Here is a 17,783-nt window from a genome sequence, read left to right as displayed (position 1 = left end):
CAAGGCAAGTGTGTTAAATGCGTTAATAATTTTAACCCGTTAATTAATTAATCTAATTAACGTGTTAAATCGACAGCTCTAGAAAACATCTTTTAGACCCAAACTGTTAAAAGGTAGTATATACAATACAGCAGAACACTGTACTCTAAGGTATTGTGCCATGTCCTCCAGTGTTATTTTTAACCAATATCTGATGGATCAGTTTGAATGTCTCAAGTTTGGTGTAGTCACATGGCCAATGAAGCGACCAAAGATACTCATTCTCTTTTGTTTGGACTTTTCTACTTTACCTTAGCTCTACCCAACTGGGTTAAAGGCCGTTAGGCCTGGAACTAGGAGGTCTCGACCTCCTTTAGTCTGTAATTAGAACACATGGCACAGAGATGGAGCACTTACGTGTGACAAAGTTGGCGATGACAGTGCCACTGGTGAGAGGACCTTTGGTGGCATAGAGGGCCACTGAGTAGGTGGTGCTGGGAATGAGCTGACTCAGCTGGTACTCCTGCTTGCTACCCTCCACTAAGAAGGTGTCTGCCGTAACTGGAAAGATAAGATCCATTAGTGCAGATGCAAGTGAAGAACTGGCAGGGTTTTGTTTGCAAAGACTTATTTGAGACTTATTTTTTTAAAGGGATAGTTCACTCAAAAATTTTAATTTTGTCATCCTTTACACACTGTCAAGTTATTCCAAATCTGTACAAGTTTCTTTTTTTCTGTTGAACACAAGAGAAAATATTTTGAAGAAAGTTGGTAATCAAACAGTTGACAGTAGCCATGGCTGTTGTCAAATGTTTGATTACCAACTTTCTTACAAATAAGTCAGATAAAATAAATGGTATACGTATTTGGCGTGCTGTCCGGGGAGACAGCACGCCAAGTACCCCCCACCCCCCTATTTAGGTTAGGAAGTAACCAAGTGAGTGTGAGGAGATGGGGTGGTGGAGGGATGCTGAAAACTGTCGAGGATTCATGGGTGAGTTGACTGTGGTTATATATATGTACTCATTCTGAATGGGTAGATATGTTGATTACTGATTGTTGACAGCTGGTTGATATGTTGTGATAATTGGATAGCTTATTTGACTTGTTCCTACCGAACTACGTTAATAAAACATAATTTTGTGTTCAGGTTTGGAACAAATTGAGGGTGAGTAAATTTTATTTTTGGATGAACTGTCCCTTTACATTAAAATTCTTAAATATATTATAATTCAAATTCAAATATGTGGCGAGAACAGTTTTATCACACAAAAATACCCAAAATTACAATACCTGAATTTATTAATATGACCATGAACTGCCTTGACCATTAATGACAATTTTGGTTTCTAAATACACTTTTTGGATGGTTTCATCCTTTCAGAAGACAATAATTCACAGTACAAATATGGTTTGTGTCGTCAGCACAAACCATGTTTATCCTTGATGTAGGTATTTTTATCCTTGATGTAGACCATATTTAACATAATCAGGGTTGTGTTTTAATAATTATTTTTTACCTAGAATAGATTTGCTGATGATTTTTAAAGGTGCCGTAGAATGTAATATAAGTCTAAGATGTCCCCTGAATGTGTCTGTGAAGTTTCAGCTCAAAATACCCAATAGATTTTATTTTTTATTAATTTTTTTAACTGCCTATTTCGGGGCATCATTAAATATGAACCAATTTAGGCTGCGGCCCCTTTAAATGCTCAAGCTCCCCACCCACGGAGCTCGCGCTTGCCTTTAACAGCATAAACAGTTCACACAGCTAATATAACCCTCAAAATTGTTCTTTACAAAGTGTTTGTCATGCAACATGTCTAATCACGTAAGAATGGTGTTTATTTGGGTGTTTACATTTGATTCTGAATGAATTTGAGGCTGTGCTCCGTGGCTAAAGCTAACATTACACACTATTGGAGAGATTTATAAAGAATGAAGTTGTGTTTATGAATTATACAGACTGCAAGTGTTTAAAAATGAAAATAAGGACAGTCTTGTCTCCGTGAATACAGTAAGAAATTATGGTAACCTTAACCACATTTAACAGTACATTAGCAACATGTTAACGAAACATTTAGAAAGACAATTTACAAATATCACTAAAAATATCATGATATCATGGATCATTGCAGTTATTATTGCTCCATCTGCCATTTTTCGCTATTGTTCTTGCTTTCTTACCTAGTCTGATGATTCAGCTGTGCACATCCAGACGTCCTGCCCTTGTCTAATGCTTGAACATGAGCTGGCATTTGCAAATATTGGGGGCGTACATATTAATGATCCCTACTGTTACGTAACAGTCAGTGTTATGTTGAGATTCGCCTGTTCTTCGGATGTCTTTTAAACAAATGAGATTTATATAAGAAGGAGGAAACAATGGAGTTTGAGACTCACTGTATGTCATTTCCATGTACTGAACTCTTGTTATTCAACTATGCCAAGATAAATTTAATTTTTAATTCTAGGGCACCGTTAAGGATGTCAAGCAACCTGTCCATGTTGGCATCTACCAAATTTGGCTAGCTTCTACCAAGTTACAGATGCAAAATATGGTAGAGTTTGATAGTGCATGAAGCTGATGTCAAAAAACAAAAGACATGAGAAGCTTTTTCTTCTCCGCTTTTAAAAGTTGATAAGCAAATCTATTTAGCTATCCTAACTACACATGATTATACGATTAATTGCATTTTATTATTGTCATTTAGTGAGATCCATTTGTATATGTGCAGTTTTTTTTCCCTCTGCCGCCTGCAGAGCTGAAATAGCAAAGCAGCATATCTTTGTCCATGAGAAGTTACATTTCATTTAGTGTTTATGGCTACTGCTTTTGGGATGTGATTTAAAGAGCAAATGATGCTGATGAAAGATTCACACAGATGTGAACGGCCTCCACATACCTTGGTTACGAGTGAGGGTGAGCACGTAGTTATCAACACTGGAAACAGGGGGGTTCCAACGTAGCAGAGCCCCCTGAGGTGTGACATTCAATGCGGTGAGCTCCATAGGCATGTCCATAGCTGTGTGGAACAGAGGATTATTGCAGGTTACAGACAGACAGTCTGAGATAAGCTCAGCTAAGGTAATTGGCAGCAGTCTCATCTTCACCTTTCCCCCCCCCGTGCAAACGATATTCAGCGGCAATTTAAAATTAGAGCACCTCAGCAGCTTGGAACTAATTTGTTGTGATTATCTGGCTGGAGAAGATCACAATTTCCTTAATTAGCCGACATCGAGGGGGAAATTAGACAGTCAAATGTGTGCAGAGCTCATTCTCAATAGCATTTCCATACAAATGAGTAATGAGAAATGTTGTTCTCTGTAATCGTCTATCCATGCTGTGACTTTCACAGATGGCCTTTCTTTTTTCAGACAGGAAAAATCTCACTCTCCTATTTGCACTGTGGCGTACGTCCTCTTAGATGAGGTCAGTGGACTGTAATCGCACATTACCATCTTCCCATCCTGTCCCATGTGCATTTTTGTTCTGCCAGCCTTTCTTGCAATAGCCATAACACTTCTACAGCTGTGGAGAGCTGACCCTCCCATTAGACACTATTGACTCTGTTCCAAGTAGTCCCTCTCACACCCTTCCAGAGAAGCTGATCTCCATTGCCTGACAGCAGTTCAGAGGCAAAATCCCCATCGCACCTTCCCATCTCTCTGCTTTAGCACGTCTTGACATGCCCTGCACTGACAGACTATGAGGAGAATATCAGTTTTCCCTTATGCAATGAACATGAACTTGATGATCCCCAGCAGGTCATTAGGCAGAGCTGTGAACCAGAACATATCCGTGAACCAGATCCATCATGTTTTATCAACCCCTCTTGTCACTCTTTACATAACAGCCGAAATAACCCAGACTGTTTTCTATATCCCATTAATAATAAGCTGTTTCCAAAAGATGCATTTTTTAAAGGAAGAGCCGCTTGTCACTTTGCATTGTTACAGCATTGGCGAGATTTGTCAACACGGGAAGCTTGAGATTGTTTGCCTGCCATATTTTTATTAGCTTTGAACAATTCTGTCAGGCTTTAAGTTGCAATGTTGAGTATAGCTGTGTTTTGATGTATAGGCAAACACTTCCTACCTAGTTATTAAGCAAGTCAGCAGTCTTTAAGCAAAGGCCAGCATCTGTTTGTTCTATTGTACTACATCAAATGATATGAATAATTAGTTAACTTCCTAGGCTTGAGACATAGACTAATTAATTTGTTTCAGTGATATAATGCACAGCTGGAACAAAGACCATTCCAGGAGATTTGTCTATTGAGATGCAAAGTTAAATATTATGTCAGATAACACTTTCTCAAAACATGGTGTCTGAATAATTTTTGGTTCCAATTGTTTATCAATTTTATTGGTAGTCCACTGTATGAAGTATTTTTGGGTATAAAATGTCACAGTTTATTTTATTTTGCTATCCTCACTTACATAAATGAACTATAGTGTCCTGCACCCACTAGCAAAAATATATCAAAAATATAAAAAATGTCTGAATAATTTTTGGTTTGACTGTTTATATATAATTATATATGTATATATAATGATAATTATTTTATTATTATATTTATTATATTTATTTAGTTTCTATATTATATATACACACACTACACATATATAATTATAAATACTACAGATATTTTATGTATATATATATATACACACACACACAAAGTAAAATACATAGATTATTATTATTCAACACATTATCATTCAAAAGTGAGTGGTTGGCAAGATTTTCTAATGTTTTTGAAATAAGTCTCTTATGCTCACCAAGGCTGCATTTATTTGATCAAAAATACAGTAAAAAAACTATTATTTTAATATATTTTAAAATGTAATTTATTCCTGTAATGGCACAGTTGAATTTTCATCAGCCATTTCTAATATGCTGATTTGCTGCTCAAGAAACATTTCTTATTAATATTATCAAAAATATATTTTTGAAAACGGTTGTGCTGCTTAATATTTTTGAAGAAAACGTAATAATGTATTAATTCTTTCAGGATTATTTGAAATATAAATATTTTGAATAGAAAATTTTTGTCTATACTGTCACTTTTGATACATTTAATGCATCCTTACTGAGTAAAAGTATTAATTTCTTTTTAAAAAAATCACACTTTTACTTTACTTTATTTTATATATATATATATATATATATATATATATATATATATATATAGAATTAGAAAAGAATAATTCTCATTAGAATGATCAAGAGTTTTAATCAGCAGGGTAAAGATCACATTTCTGCAAATCTGATGGAAATTTACGGTGAGAGAGCTTTAATTAGTGAACGAGACACAATCCAATCATAGTACTAGCTGCCTGTCACCGCCGTGTGGTGCTGTTCTAGTACGAAGACAGGTGAACATCCCTACTGATCACTGATTCCATTAGTAAAATTTCATTTCACTTCTGCGAGATGGCTGGCAGCCTCCCAGAGGACGGGCGGAACGCACAGGGTGAGAGATGGTACTCATCACATGGTAAATGATGTGCATCATTCCTCAGACTGTCATCCACATTTCTATCAAATCAAAGTTCTGTGACGAACGAGGCTATGAGAGCACATCCTTCACGAATACCAAAAGACTTCTCGTAAGGTAAATTAGAATACTAGTCTGGAGTATGTGATTAGTCTCTGAGTAATTGACTGAGAACAGAAATACCTGTGAAGACAGTAGTGGTGATGACCTTGCTCTCTTGGCTTCCTCTCACTGCGTTCAGCTTGATTTCGTACTCTGTTGCTGGGTGGAGGCTGGTTAGGGTGTAGTTGGTGACATCATTGTCAATCACCACATTGTCCATCCTACCTGTGAAACGATTACAAACAGTAATGCTGGATTATTTGTCTAATTTGTTCAACAGGATTTAAATATACTGCGGAGAAATTACCTTTTGGTGATTGGTAAGACATTTTGTAGTAATCAAAGGGTGCAAGTGGCTGAATCCATGATATGGTTACAGATTCCTCAGTGACGTACAGCACAGTCATGTCTCTGGGAGGATCCATTCCTGCATCAAGATGACCATGAGTAAGAACTAAAGTATATTTCATTGAGATCTACACTACTGTTTGTTTTTTTTAAGAAATGAAAACTTTAATTTAGCAAGAGTGCATTAAATTGATCAAAAGTGACAGTAAAGATGCTTTTATTGTTATAAAATATTTCGGTAACACTATTTTACAGTGCTGTAGTTACACATTACTACATGTACTTCCTATAGTAATAACAGTAAATTATGCATAATTACAAGTAACTAACCCTAAACCAAACCATAACCCTAACTATAACTCTATCGTAAGCACATGTAGTTAATTAATAGTACTCCGTACTTATTTGAGTAATTACAATGTAACTACTGTATGCCACTTTAAAATAAAGTAATCAATATTTCTATTTCAAATAAATTCTGTTCTTTTAAACTTTAAATGAATCCTGAATAAAAAAGCACCACAATTTCCACAAAATATTAGGTAGCAGAACCAAATCAACATAGAATGGAGCTGCTGAAAATTCAGCTTTGCCATCACAGGAATAAATTGTGTTTCAAATAATAATAATAATTACACATACACAATAGTGTAAGTGATTGGCGATTTCAAAACTTCATGAAGCTTTGAAGCTTTACAAATCTTTTGTTTCGAATTAGTGGTTTGGAGAGCGTATAAAACTGCCAAAGTCACATGATTTCAGTAAACGAGGCTTTGTTACATCATAAGTGTTTCGAAGTTTCAATGGTTGGCGTGACAGTTTGATACGCGCACTGAACCACTGATTTGAAACAAAAGATTTGTAAAGCTTCAAAGCTTTATGAAGCAGTGTTTTAAAATCGCCCATCACTATATTGTTGAATAAAGTCATTATTTTGGTGCACAAAAAGTATTCTCGCCACTTCATAACATTAAGGTTGAACCACTGTAGTCACATGAACTGTTTTAAATACGTCTTTAGTAGCTTTCTGGGCATCTGAAAGTGTTAATGACCTTGCTGGCAATGGAGGACTCACTGAGCCATCGGATTTTATCAGAAATATCTTAATTTGTGTTCCGAAGATCAACAAAGGTCTTACGGGTTGTTATCATTATTATTAGTCTCCGTTATATTTACATGCTTCATGTGTTATTCATTTCAAAGGAATAGACATTGTAATTCTTTTCTTTTCTCATGTCATTTATTTCCTATTTGTGTTTGTCAACAGGCCCTAGAGAGAAGGAGGAGTATGAGTATGCTGGACACACGACACTCTTCACAAGGACATTTACATTGTTATTGTCTGCTGCTGTCCAGTAGGGACTCTTTCATGATTTGTTTATCTGTCCCACTAGCTCTTAGCATCGCAAAAGCAAAGGTTAGACTGTTTCTGAAAACAGCTAAACAGACTAACAATCGTTCTGGAGCTTTCTGACAATCGAGAGGGAAATAAACAGATTTAATCTTGCCATTATTGAAGTGGCCAGTCCTTAAAATGAGTGGAAAGCCATTCACACCTCCCCATATTCATTAGACTAATGCATTCAATTCATAAACTATGGGTGGCAATTCATAAACAGGTTGTCAACCTCATTTAAATGCTTTCAGGGTGAAATACTCCTCAGTAAATGAGTTGTGATTATTCATGTATGCATATCTTAATTTATTTTCCACTCAGCAGAGCAGTCAATAAATATATGTTCAGACTTTGTATAAAGGGCACAAAGAACAATTTTTTTTTTCTCAGTCCGTTCCATCTCCATTTATTCCATTTCTTATTGTTGAGCATATGGTGACCTTCTATTCACTTATGCTAAAGCGTGTAAATGTGTGAAAATACGGTTTCTAACTAAAGCAGGAACATGTCGAAAATATACTAAACCCATTTCTAAGCTAACAAGCTTTAAAACACATCCGACCACAAAAGGTGCAAGTACTTAAAGTGTTCATGTACATATCCCATCTTTATATATTAATATCATGCAAAGTAAAAGTTGAAGCTTTTACTTTAACTAATCAAGCTGCTGTGCAGGTGGTCCTCTGCAGAGTTGATTTCTATGTTTAGAAATAGCTCCGAGACAATATCTCCTTTGGCAACTGCAAATATCAGTTAACTGACAGAACAGCTGAATTATCCTTGACACCTCCACATTCAGAGAGAGGTAATTAGAGGAGGATTACATACTGTTGAATTAATTAAGACACAAAAGGGTGAAAAATCTGCTGTGCAGCTGTGTGGAGGAATCATAATGAGGAAATCCAGCAGGTATAGTTCTGCGCACGCTCACACATGTGATTTTTCTTGTGACATTTATAAAACGGAAACAAATATAAAAATCTTAAAGTGTTCCCTAAGAAAAAGAAACACTGTGAATCTAGTGTGAACATGCAAATGTTACACTTTTCTTAATCGATTTCCACAAACTAAAGCAAAAGCTTTTATAAGAATTAACACAACCATTTAAACAGTCTCTTAATTTACTAAAACCGTTTTGTAGCACACTATTTTCAGTACAGCACTGTAATTTACATTTTTCTTCTCAATAAAGATAGCTCTTTTTCTTGAAATTTCTGTAAATTTACATATTTATCATCCCTCTAATTTCTGTTAAGCCTGAGAATTTCATTAACATAAAACAATATATGTTCTAAAGTGATGGATTTAAGGAAAGAACAGCGTTAATGCTGAATCCATAAATGGCACAAATGTACTTCAATATCTCTGCAGGCCTCTTTTTTTGCTTGGAAAAGAGTTTCTTTGTCACAAGGTTATGGTTTAACACTTTTTATATCTACTGTAATAAGAGAAGAACTCAACAACTGGATTCAGAAATGGAAAATATGGTAATAGGCCACCATCACAAAAAAAAATAGGTTTTCACAGATGACTCTCATATAAATAGCAAAGTCATGATAGTTGACAATTTCATAAATTGAACTTCCTGTGCTTTGTGCAATACAAACCCAGCAGGTATCAATATGGTGCTATTTGACAGCATGCCATGTGCTTCTTGGAATATGGCATTTTTGTTGTTTGAATCAACTGTTTTTGAAAGCAAGAAGCATGGACCAGAGAAATTTGAAATGTTTCATGAAAATGGTGCACGTACCATTTTAGAGTACATTTTAAAGGGTTAGTTCACCCATTAGTTCATTAATCACTCACCCTCAAATTAAGATATTTTTGATGAAATCTGATGGCTCAGTGAGGCAAGTTAATTAACACTTTCAGATGCACAGAAAGGTACTAAAGACATATTTAAAACAGTTCATGTGACTACAGTGGTTTAACCTTAATGTTATGAAGCGACGAGAATACTTTTTGTGTGCCAAAAAACTAAATAATGACTTTACTCAACAATATCTAGTGATGGGCAATTTTAAAACACTGCTTCATGAAGCTTTGAAGCTTTACGAATCTTTTGTTTCGAATCAGTGGTTTGGAGCGTGTATCAAACTGTCAAAGTCACGCCCCCCAGTGGTGAACCATTGAAATTTCGAAACACTTATGATGTAACAAAGCCTCGTTTACTGAAATCATGTGACTTTGGCAGTTTGATGCACGCTCCGAACCACTGATTCGAAACAAACGATCTGTAAAGCTTCGAAGCTTCATGAAGCAGTGTTTTAAAATGGCCCATCACTAGATATTGTTGAATAAAGTCGTTATTTTGTTTTTTGGGCACAAAAAGTATTCGTCACTTCATAAGCACTGAAGTCACATGAACTGTTTTAAATAATTTTTAGTACCTTTCTGTGCATCTGAAAGTGTTAATTATCTTGATGACAATGGAGGCCTCACTGAGCCATCGGATTTCATCAAAAATATCTTGAATGAAGGTCTTAAGGGTGTGGAACGACATGAGGGTGAGTAATTAATGACAAAATGTTAATTTTTGGGTAAACTAACCGTTTAACAGGGTTAAAGGTCTTAGTTGCAGTGCCAGTGTCATTGGACAAACGCAGCAGCAATCCGTTTATGTAAAGTCTCAAGTATTGCACATCCTCATATTATCACTTTGCCGAATATACCATCAAGTTTTTCCTGAATGGACTTTTACGACTAAAAGGGTAAGAATGAAACGGCCTCTTCTCCTCTCCAATTGTTTTGTTTTCCGTTGCCATTTAACATTTTCCCCCTTAAACGTTTATGCAATATGCTGTGTTTCCATGCCTGTCCAAAGCATGTGAATATAAGGCATGCTATTGGCTGTCTGTTTCTAAGCATCTAGTTGTAACATTCTAAAACACTGCATTGTTTTACACCCTCTTCTAAATTACAAGTGTGAAATGATCCTCTACGTAGAGCTAATAGCAGGGTTTAGAACGATGATAACCCGGGGTTAAGCACAGTTCTGTTTAAGAAAAGTGCATGTGCAATTTGAGAGCATTGGTTTTAGTTTGTAAAAATGTGTAAAATCAATTGAGTAAATAATAAAAAATATATATTTTCATACATTAAATAAACTCCATCAGACATACTGTGTAAAAAATATCCTTGAGAATCACATTCATTAGTCTTAATACCTGTTGTGACTGAGCCTATTACTGGCTTTGAGGTCACATTGCCGTGCATGGTAACCAAGGTAACAGTGTACCGCCTGGAGGGCAGGAGACCAGTGAGGGTGATTCTGGTTTTGGACCCATCCAGAGCAATTTCAGAATCATCACTGGAGTCCTGAGCACTGTAGTTCAAGATGAATGCGTCAGCAGGCGGTGCCGGTGCACTCCACGCCACAGTCAATGAATCAGATGTGACTTCAGAGAAGAAGAGCTGCGTGATAGGGCGGAACCCTGAAATTGAATGACAACAATGATATTACGAAATGGTGGCTCCTGTGATTAAAGATCTCTTAAGTGATTGGCACATCCTCACAGGAAGGAGGAAAGAAGAATACAAGAACGAAGAACAATGAGGTGATCGGATGAAGTTTGCAGAAGAGATGCAGCAAGACAGCAGATGTATCAAGCAAATGATGGAAACTGAATGAAGAAAAGTGGAAAAATGGTGATGAAATATGATACAATCTTGATGCTGTAGATGTAAATGTGTTGATGCACCAGGCCAAAGCAAGTGATTGAGTGATAACAACAAAGACAAAAATGCTTAGGGAAGATAAAGCCTGAAGAGTTATTTCTTTTGTAGATGTAAAATGTAATGAAGTGAAGCATTGTTTCCCAACAAGGGATTCTCTAATCTGAATCCTGTGATAGAAATGTTAATGTTAGTTGTTTAATGCAATAATTTAGCACATTAACTAATGATGAAAAAAAAAACAAAAAAAAAAAAACAATTAATCATGCTCCCTGACGTAAATCCCATAAAAATAGATTTATTTTTAACAACTGTTACAGTCGACACACCTCACCAAACCACACTACCGAGAGCAGACAAAGCCAAAAAAAAAGCTGGACAGAGTGCAGAATGAAACCAGAAAAAGAGCGAAAGTGAAATCAGTGTTCTAAAAACTAATTGTTAAAAACTAAATTGTTAAAGTGTGACATGCCGTCATAAAAATGTGGCGTTCAAGACGTGGTGCAACAGCCAAAGACGTCAACTTGCATGTCTACATAGAGCAACAATAATACAAAAAATTGTTGAAAAAGTGGCATAAACACAGCCATTATGTTAAGACTGCATCTTAAAGGGATAGTTCACCCAAAAGTGAAAGTTATCCCATGATTTACTCACCCTCAAGCCATCTTAGGTGTATATGACTAACTTGTTTCAGACAAACACAATCAGAGATACAGTACAGTCCAAAAGTTTGGAACCACTAAGATTTTTAATGTTTTTAAAATAAGTTTCGTCTGCTCACCAAGGCTACATTTATTTAATTAAAAATACAGTAAAAACAGTAATATTGTGAAATATTATTACAATTTAAAATAACTGTTTTCTATTGGAATATAATATAAAATGTCATTTATTTCTGTGTTGGAAAAGCTGAATTTTCAGCATCATTACTCCAGTCTTCAGTGTCACATGATCCTTCAGAAATCATTCTAATATGTTGATCTGCTGCTCAAGAAACATTTGATGTGTACAAATGTACAAAATATTTGTGTACAATATTTTTTTTTCAGGATTATTTGATGAATAGAAAGTTCAAAAGAACAGTGTTTATCTGAAATCTAATCTTTTGTAACATGTAATAAATGTCTTTACTGCCACTTTTGATTGATTTAATACATCCTTCCTGAATAAAAAAAAAAAATAAAAAAAATTCTTACTGACCCCAAACCTTTGAACCGTAGTGTATAATGCTACAGAAGCTTTGTATTTCAGATAAATGCTGTTCTTTTGAACTTTTTATTCCTCAAGGAATCCTGAAAAAAAAAGTACACAACTGTTTTCAACATTGAAAATAATCATAAATGTTTATTGAGCAGCAAATCAGCATATTAGAATGATTTCTGAAGGATCATGTGACACTGAAGACTGAAAATCCAGCTTTGCCATCACAGGAATAAACTACTTTGTCAAATATATTTAAATAGTACACAGTTATTTTAAATTGTAATAATATTTCACAATATTACTGTTTTTACTGTATTTTTAATTAAATAAATGTAGCCTTGGTGAGCAGACGAAACTTCTTTTAAAAACATTAAAAATCTTAGTGGTTCCAAACTTTTGGACTGTACTGTATATTTAAAAATATCCTGGCTCTCCAAAGATTTATAATAGTAGTGAACGGGGGGCCTGTTTTGAAGCCAAAAATAAATGCATCCATCTATCATAAATATAATCCATATGACTCCAGGGGATTGATAAAGGCCTTCTGAAGCGAAACTTTATAATCTAAAATGACTAGCTTCTGCCAGATGACCGTACACATACTACGCAAGTTGACTTGTGCCAAATGAGTAACCCCTCGCTCGATGTATGACGCAGGATGTTGGAGTAGAGTAAGCTTAGACACCTCTTGCAATTCAAACAAATAGGGCTGTGCAACAAACTCAAGCTCCTCTTCTCTTATATTGAAATCCTCTGAATTTTCTCTTAAAAATTTCTCGTTTTAGACTTCTAATTTGTGACCGGTGTTTTGTTTTGCTCTATCCTCTGCGCTTCTGTGTCATTGTGTCATGAGTCAGGTCAGAGGTCACTATTTCGCCGTGAATCAATGCATACGGCCATCTGCAGGAAGCTAGTTATTTTACTTTTTTAAAGTTCTAAATATGGATATTTATCTTACAAAAACACATCGCTTCATTTCAGAAGGTCTGTATTAACCCCGAGGAGGTGTATTATGGATTATATTTATGATGGATGGATACATTTATTTTGGGCTTTAAAACAAGCCCCCCATTCACTATAAATCTTTGGAGAGCCAGGATATTTTTAAATATATATCAGATTGTGTTTGTCTGAAAGAAGGATGGCTTGATGGTTAGTAAATCATAGGATAATTTTCCTTTTTGTGTGAACTATCCCTTTAAGGCTGGGACACAACACACTGAAGGTCGGCCGTCGGGTTGTTTTTAAGAGTCGGTGGGCTTAGTTTTTTCGGTGTGTTCCACAGTTAGTAGTTGGACGCCGTCAGGATGTTGAATCGGCCTCGGGCCATCATTTAGAGAGAGCTCTGATTGACTGTTCAGATTAGCGAATGAGTCGGTGAACGAAATTAAAAGAGAAACTGATGAAAGCGAGCGAAGAGGTCAAGACGGAACAGACAAAACAGAAGGCTGTTATAATTTTAGGTCATCTTACCTGAGCATTCAAATGCACAAATATTTTCATAACACGAGCAAAGTTGAATGAAGAATGTGATCAGTATGATTGATATTGAAAATAGTAAGCAAGCTCTGCTATATTTACAGTTTGTACATCTGAAGTCCTAGTTTTGGTTTCCTTTTTTGAATGACGAAAATAGACTATTGATACCTTCTGATATAGACAGATATTTACATGTACGCAGACACAGAATGCACGTGCTACTTGACAGTCACCTTTAGTCCTTTTGGTGTGTTCAAGCACAGCTTTTTGGCCGATTAGACCAATCTACATTTTTATGTAACTGACATGAGAAATTTATTAACATTTATGAACAGTCTTAAAGACAAAAAAATGACGTCTAGCTTGTAAGACTAGTCTTAGCGGTTTATGCAACCGACACCAGATGTGTTCACAAAATCAATTACAAAATGGATTGCGGTAGATTGTAGGCCAGTGACAGGCTTATGTTCAATGATATGAAAATATGAATGTCTTTATATTTTAATTTAATAATTTACTTGTCTGCCACAATAGTAATGGCTTTGAATTGTTTTAATTTTCTCACACGGTTACAATATATGCAATTTATTGTTTCAGATTTCTTTTTAATTGATTGACATCCCTAATAAAGAAAATTATCTATAAATGTTTTTTTATTTGATCATTTTAATTTCATACTTTTTTGATTTTGGCTATCAACAAATCACATGATCTTATTAGTAGATATTAAGCAAATGGAGACTGGATGAAGAAAAGTGGAAAATAGTGATGAAATATGATACAAACTTGATGCTGTAGATATGTAAGTGTTGATGTGCCAGGCAAATCCAAGTGAAAACAACAGATAAAATGTTACATAAGCAAAATGAAGATATGTTCATTCAACTAATAAAAAAAAAAAAAAAAAGTCTGGGAACCCCTGAAGTAAATGACAGATGTATGGCTGAATTTTGATGAAAGATGATTAGAAGTGACTAGAAACAAACCTGCTGGGAAAAACCAACAAACACAAAAAAACCCATCTACAGGAGCTGTTGAATTTTCTTTGCAAAGGGTTAACACTGAAGCAAAATCTTACTTTCACACCATGCTGCATTCCTCATGCAATTACCGAAGAGTTTAACGAGAGACTTCCGGCCAAAACTGACATGTCATGTCATGAGGCAGTGCTTTGGACACTCAACAGTGATTGCTGTACTCGAGTTCCCAAAAGATCAAATTACCTGTGAAGGCATCAATAGTGGCTGCGGTGCTCTGCTGCCTGCCTCTCTGTGCTGCAACTGTAATGGTGTACTCAGTGCCCGGCTCTAGACCTGTCAGTGTGGTGGTGGTGACATCCTTGGGCACCGTAAGCTCTGTTGTGACTCCAGTGGAGGATGTGTAGGTCACCCTATAGTGGTCAATAGGCCCCTGCACTGTACCCCACAACAGCGTGATGGTGTTGTCGGTGGAGGCTGTGACAGTCAAATCCAAGGGGACATCCAGACCTAAAGATTACAGAGTACACTGTGGCTGTTTCAAGGTTTGTAATGGGAATATTAAACTGTTTGGTTCAGTAAACCTTGAGCATATTTGTATGCCATCACAAACATCATATATCAGTTCTGCTGGCAAAAACAGATTTGCACGGTCTGCAGCAGGAATACAAACTCCATACTATTGAAAATACATTTATTTCACTGTGATTTGGCAACGGCAGACCCATAAGCTTCTAGCTTACCCGTTCTGGCATTCATCGTTGCTGGGGTGCTTTGGTTGGCACCTACGACAGCTGAAATTCCTATGCCATACTCAGTGCCAGGCAGTAAATCTAAAGAGGAAAGAAAGTGAAAGAGCAACAGAAAGAGAGAGATTAAAAAAAAAAAGATCAATACATTAAGCACATGAGAAATTTATTTTGTTGTCACCATTTAAGTAAGCATAAAATAGATTTGTGGGTGTTCACAATTAACTCATAATGAGATGAAAAACATCAGGAGCAACTGAGTCAAACACCTTGATGTGACTTGTAATACATTTTAGAAACATAAATACATTTATTTTCAACACTTATTGTCCGAAATGTTGATTACTTGAACAAAAAAGCTGTTCAAGAGAGAAAAAAATCAGTATGGCAACAAATTTAAAAGAGGCTGAGGATTCACTTTAAATTTTTCCATCAAGTCAAAATGGCCTGTATCCATGCATATGTAAAACAAATTTGTACTACAACTGTACTTTGTGTACAAATATTTAAGAGCACTAAATAATAAATAAATAAATGGGTAACACTTTACAATACAATCTTATTTGTTAACATTAGTTTATGTATTAACTAACACAAACTAACAATGAGCAATACATTTGTTACAGTATTTGTTTAGCTTTGTTAATGTTAGTTAATAAATCCAGCTGTTCATTGTTTGTTCATGTTAGTTCACAAAGCATTAACTATTTAACAAATACAACATTATATGTATTAGTAAATGTTAAAATTACCATTCACTAAGATTATTAAATGCTGTAAAAGCATTAGTTCATGTTAACTAACGTAGTTAACTAATGAAACCTTATTGTAATGCCTTTATGATGTAGTCAAAAACCTCAATTCATCATAGTGACAATGTAATATATATAAAAGTTATGTTTATACATTAAAAATGTTATGATTAATGTGAATGTAGGATGACATGCTGTTTAATAATGTTAAAGCTTTTTTAATATTAAATTTGAATATAAAATAATTTTAAAGAATTTTTAATTGAAAATTTGAAATTCAGTTTATTCACTATAGTTAAAAAAAATGGTAATAAAATATGACAAGATCTCAGAGTTAAACTGTGTCAGAAAAAAATTATCTTAATTATGTCAGATAACACTTAAGCAAAACATGGTCAGGTCAAAGTGTCTGAATAATTTTTGGTTTCAAATTGTTATCAATTTTACTGGTAGTCCATTGTAGAATGAAGAAGTTTTGGGTATAATGTGTCACATTTTACTTTATTTTGCTCTCCTCACTTACATAAATGAACTATAGTGTCCTGCACCTACTAGTAAAAATATATGAAAAATATCTATATATTTTTTGGTATATATATATACACACACACACACACACACACACACACACACACACACACACACACACACACACACATATTACAGTAGTATGAAATAAAGGAAAAGGTTAGGTTTGAGCTACCATTGAGAGTAGTTTTGGTGGTGGTGCCTTCGTTGCGTGGGACAATGACTTTGTCATACTGATCGCCAGCCAGAGTGCTGTAGACTACACTGTAGCCTTCTACATCTGCCTCACTATTGTCCCATTCCAGCTCCAGGCTAGTGGACGTTTTTGACAGCACTCTCAGGTTCTTTGGTGCATCAATTTCTGAGAAAAATGATACAATCGATAATGAACTGGTCACAAAATGGATATCATGCTTTGTTATCATGTTACATTTTTTTTATCGAATACAAATGTTTACTTCTGTGAAGCACACCTACTTAAAGATCTTTAATCTTTAAACTCTGATGAAAGTTGATTTACACAGTCAGAACTGCTTTCTTTCACCTGTCGTGAACTCTGTGGAAATGCCTCCACTCTCAGTGCCATTCCGGACTCCACAAACTGATACTTCATACGTGGATCCAGGCCTCAGTACTTGGAGGGAGTATTGGCTCAGAGTGGGCTGCAGGCGAAAGGTGGTCTTTGGCCCGTCCACCCCTACCAGCCCATACCGCAATATAATCTGGTCCACTTTAGCCTTGGGTGGGCTCCACTCCACAAAGGCAACCGTGTCTGAGATGTCTCGCACAATAAGCTGCGTTGGCCCATCGATTACTGAAGAAAAAACATAAGGCAACCTCAATGAAATGAGAAAAGTCTGGTCAGAGCTTCTCAATATGCTTGAAGAGTTTTCAATCATGAGTCAGTGGACACCGGGGAGAAGCACAGCAGGGGGTCCATGGAGAAGATATAGAAAACTATTGACATTTTAAACTGTTTTAATAAAAAATAACTAATGATCTGATACACATTATGATCTAAATATAAATAGTTACTATAAAGTGATATTGAAAAAAAAGAAATCTAGCAAAGGATAAAGATTCTT

The 17,783-nt window shown here is 35.5% G+C and overlaps 1 protein-coding gene across 1 annotated transcript in view; it reads right to left on the bottom strand.

Moving 5' to 3' along the window:
- The window catches only part of tnr (tenascin R (restrictin, janusin)), a 67,448-nt gene that overhangs the window by 28,818 nt on the left and 20,847 nt on the right, over window positions 1–17,783 (bottom strand). The window contains exons 6-14 of the mRNA XM_067363211.1: window positions 17,243–17,512; window positions 16,874–17,059; window positions 15,413–15,502; window positions 14,916–15,179; window positions 10,500–10,766; window positions 5,893–6,012; window positions 5,667–5,810; window positions 2,886–3,005; window positions 397–540 (exon numbers count right to left, since the gene is read on the bottom strand). Of these exons, the coding sequence (XP_067219312.1) occupies window positions 397–540; window positions 2,886–3,005; window positions 5,667–5,810; window positions 5,893–6,012; window positions 10,500–10,766; window positions 14,916–15,179; window positions 15,413–15,502; window positions 16,874–17,059; window positions 17,243–17,512 (1,605 nt within the window). The remainder of the gene's footprint in view (window positions 1–396; window positions 541–2,885; window positions 3,006–5,666; window positions 5,811–5,892; window positions 6,013–10,499; window positions 10,767–14,915; window positions 15,180–15,412; window positions 15,503–16,873; window positions 17,060–17,242; window positions 17,513–17,783) is intronic.

The sequence above is a fragment of the Chanodichthys erythropterus genome, chromosome 16 (genome assembly GCF_024489055.1).
Source record: "Chanodichthys erythropterus isolate Z2021 chromosome 16, ASM2448905v1, whole genome shotgun sequence".
Lineage (NCBI taxonomy): Eukaryota > Metazoa > Chordata > Actinopteri > Cypriniformes > Xenocyprididae > Chanodichthys > Chanodichthys erythropterus.
The sequence above is the reverse complement of the archived record's forward strand: the minus strand, read 5'-3'. Positions and strand labels throughout refer to the sequence as shown.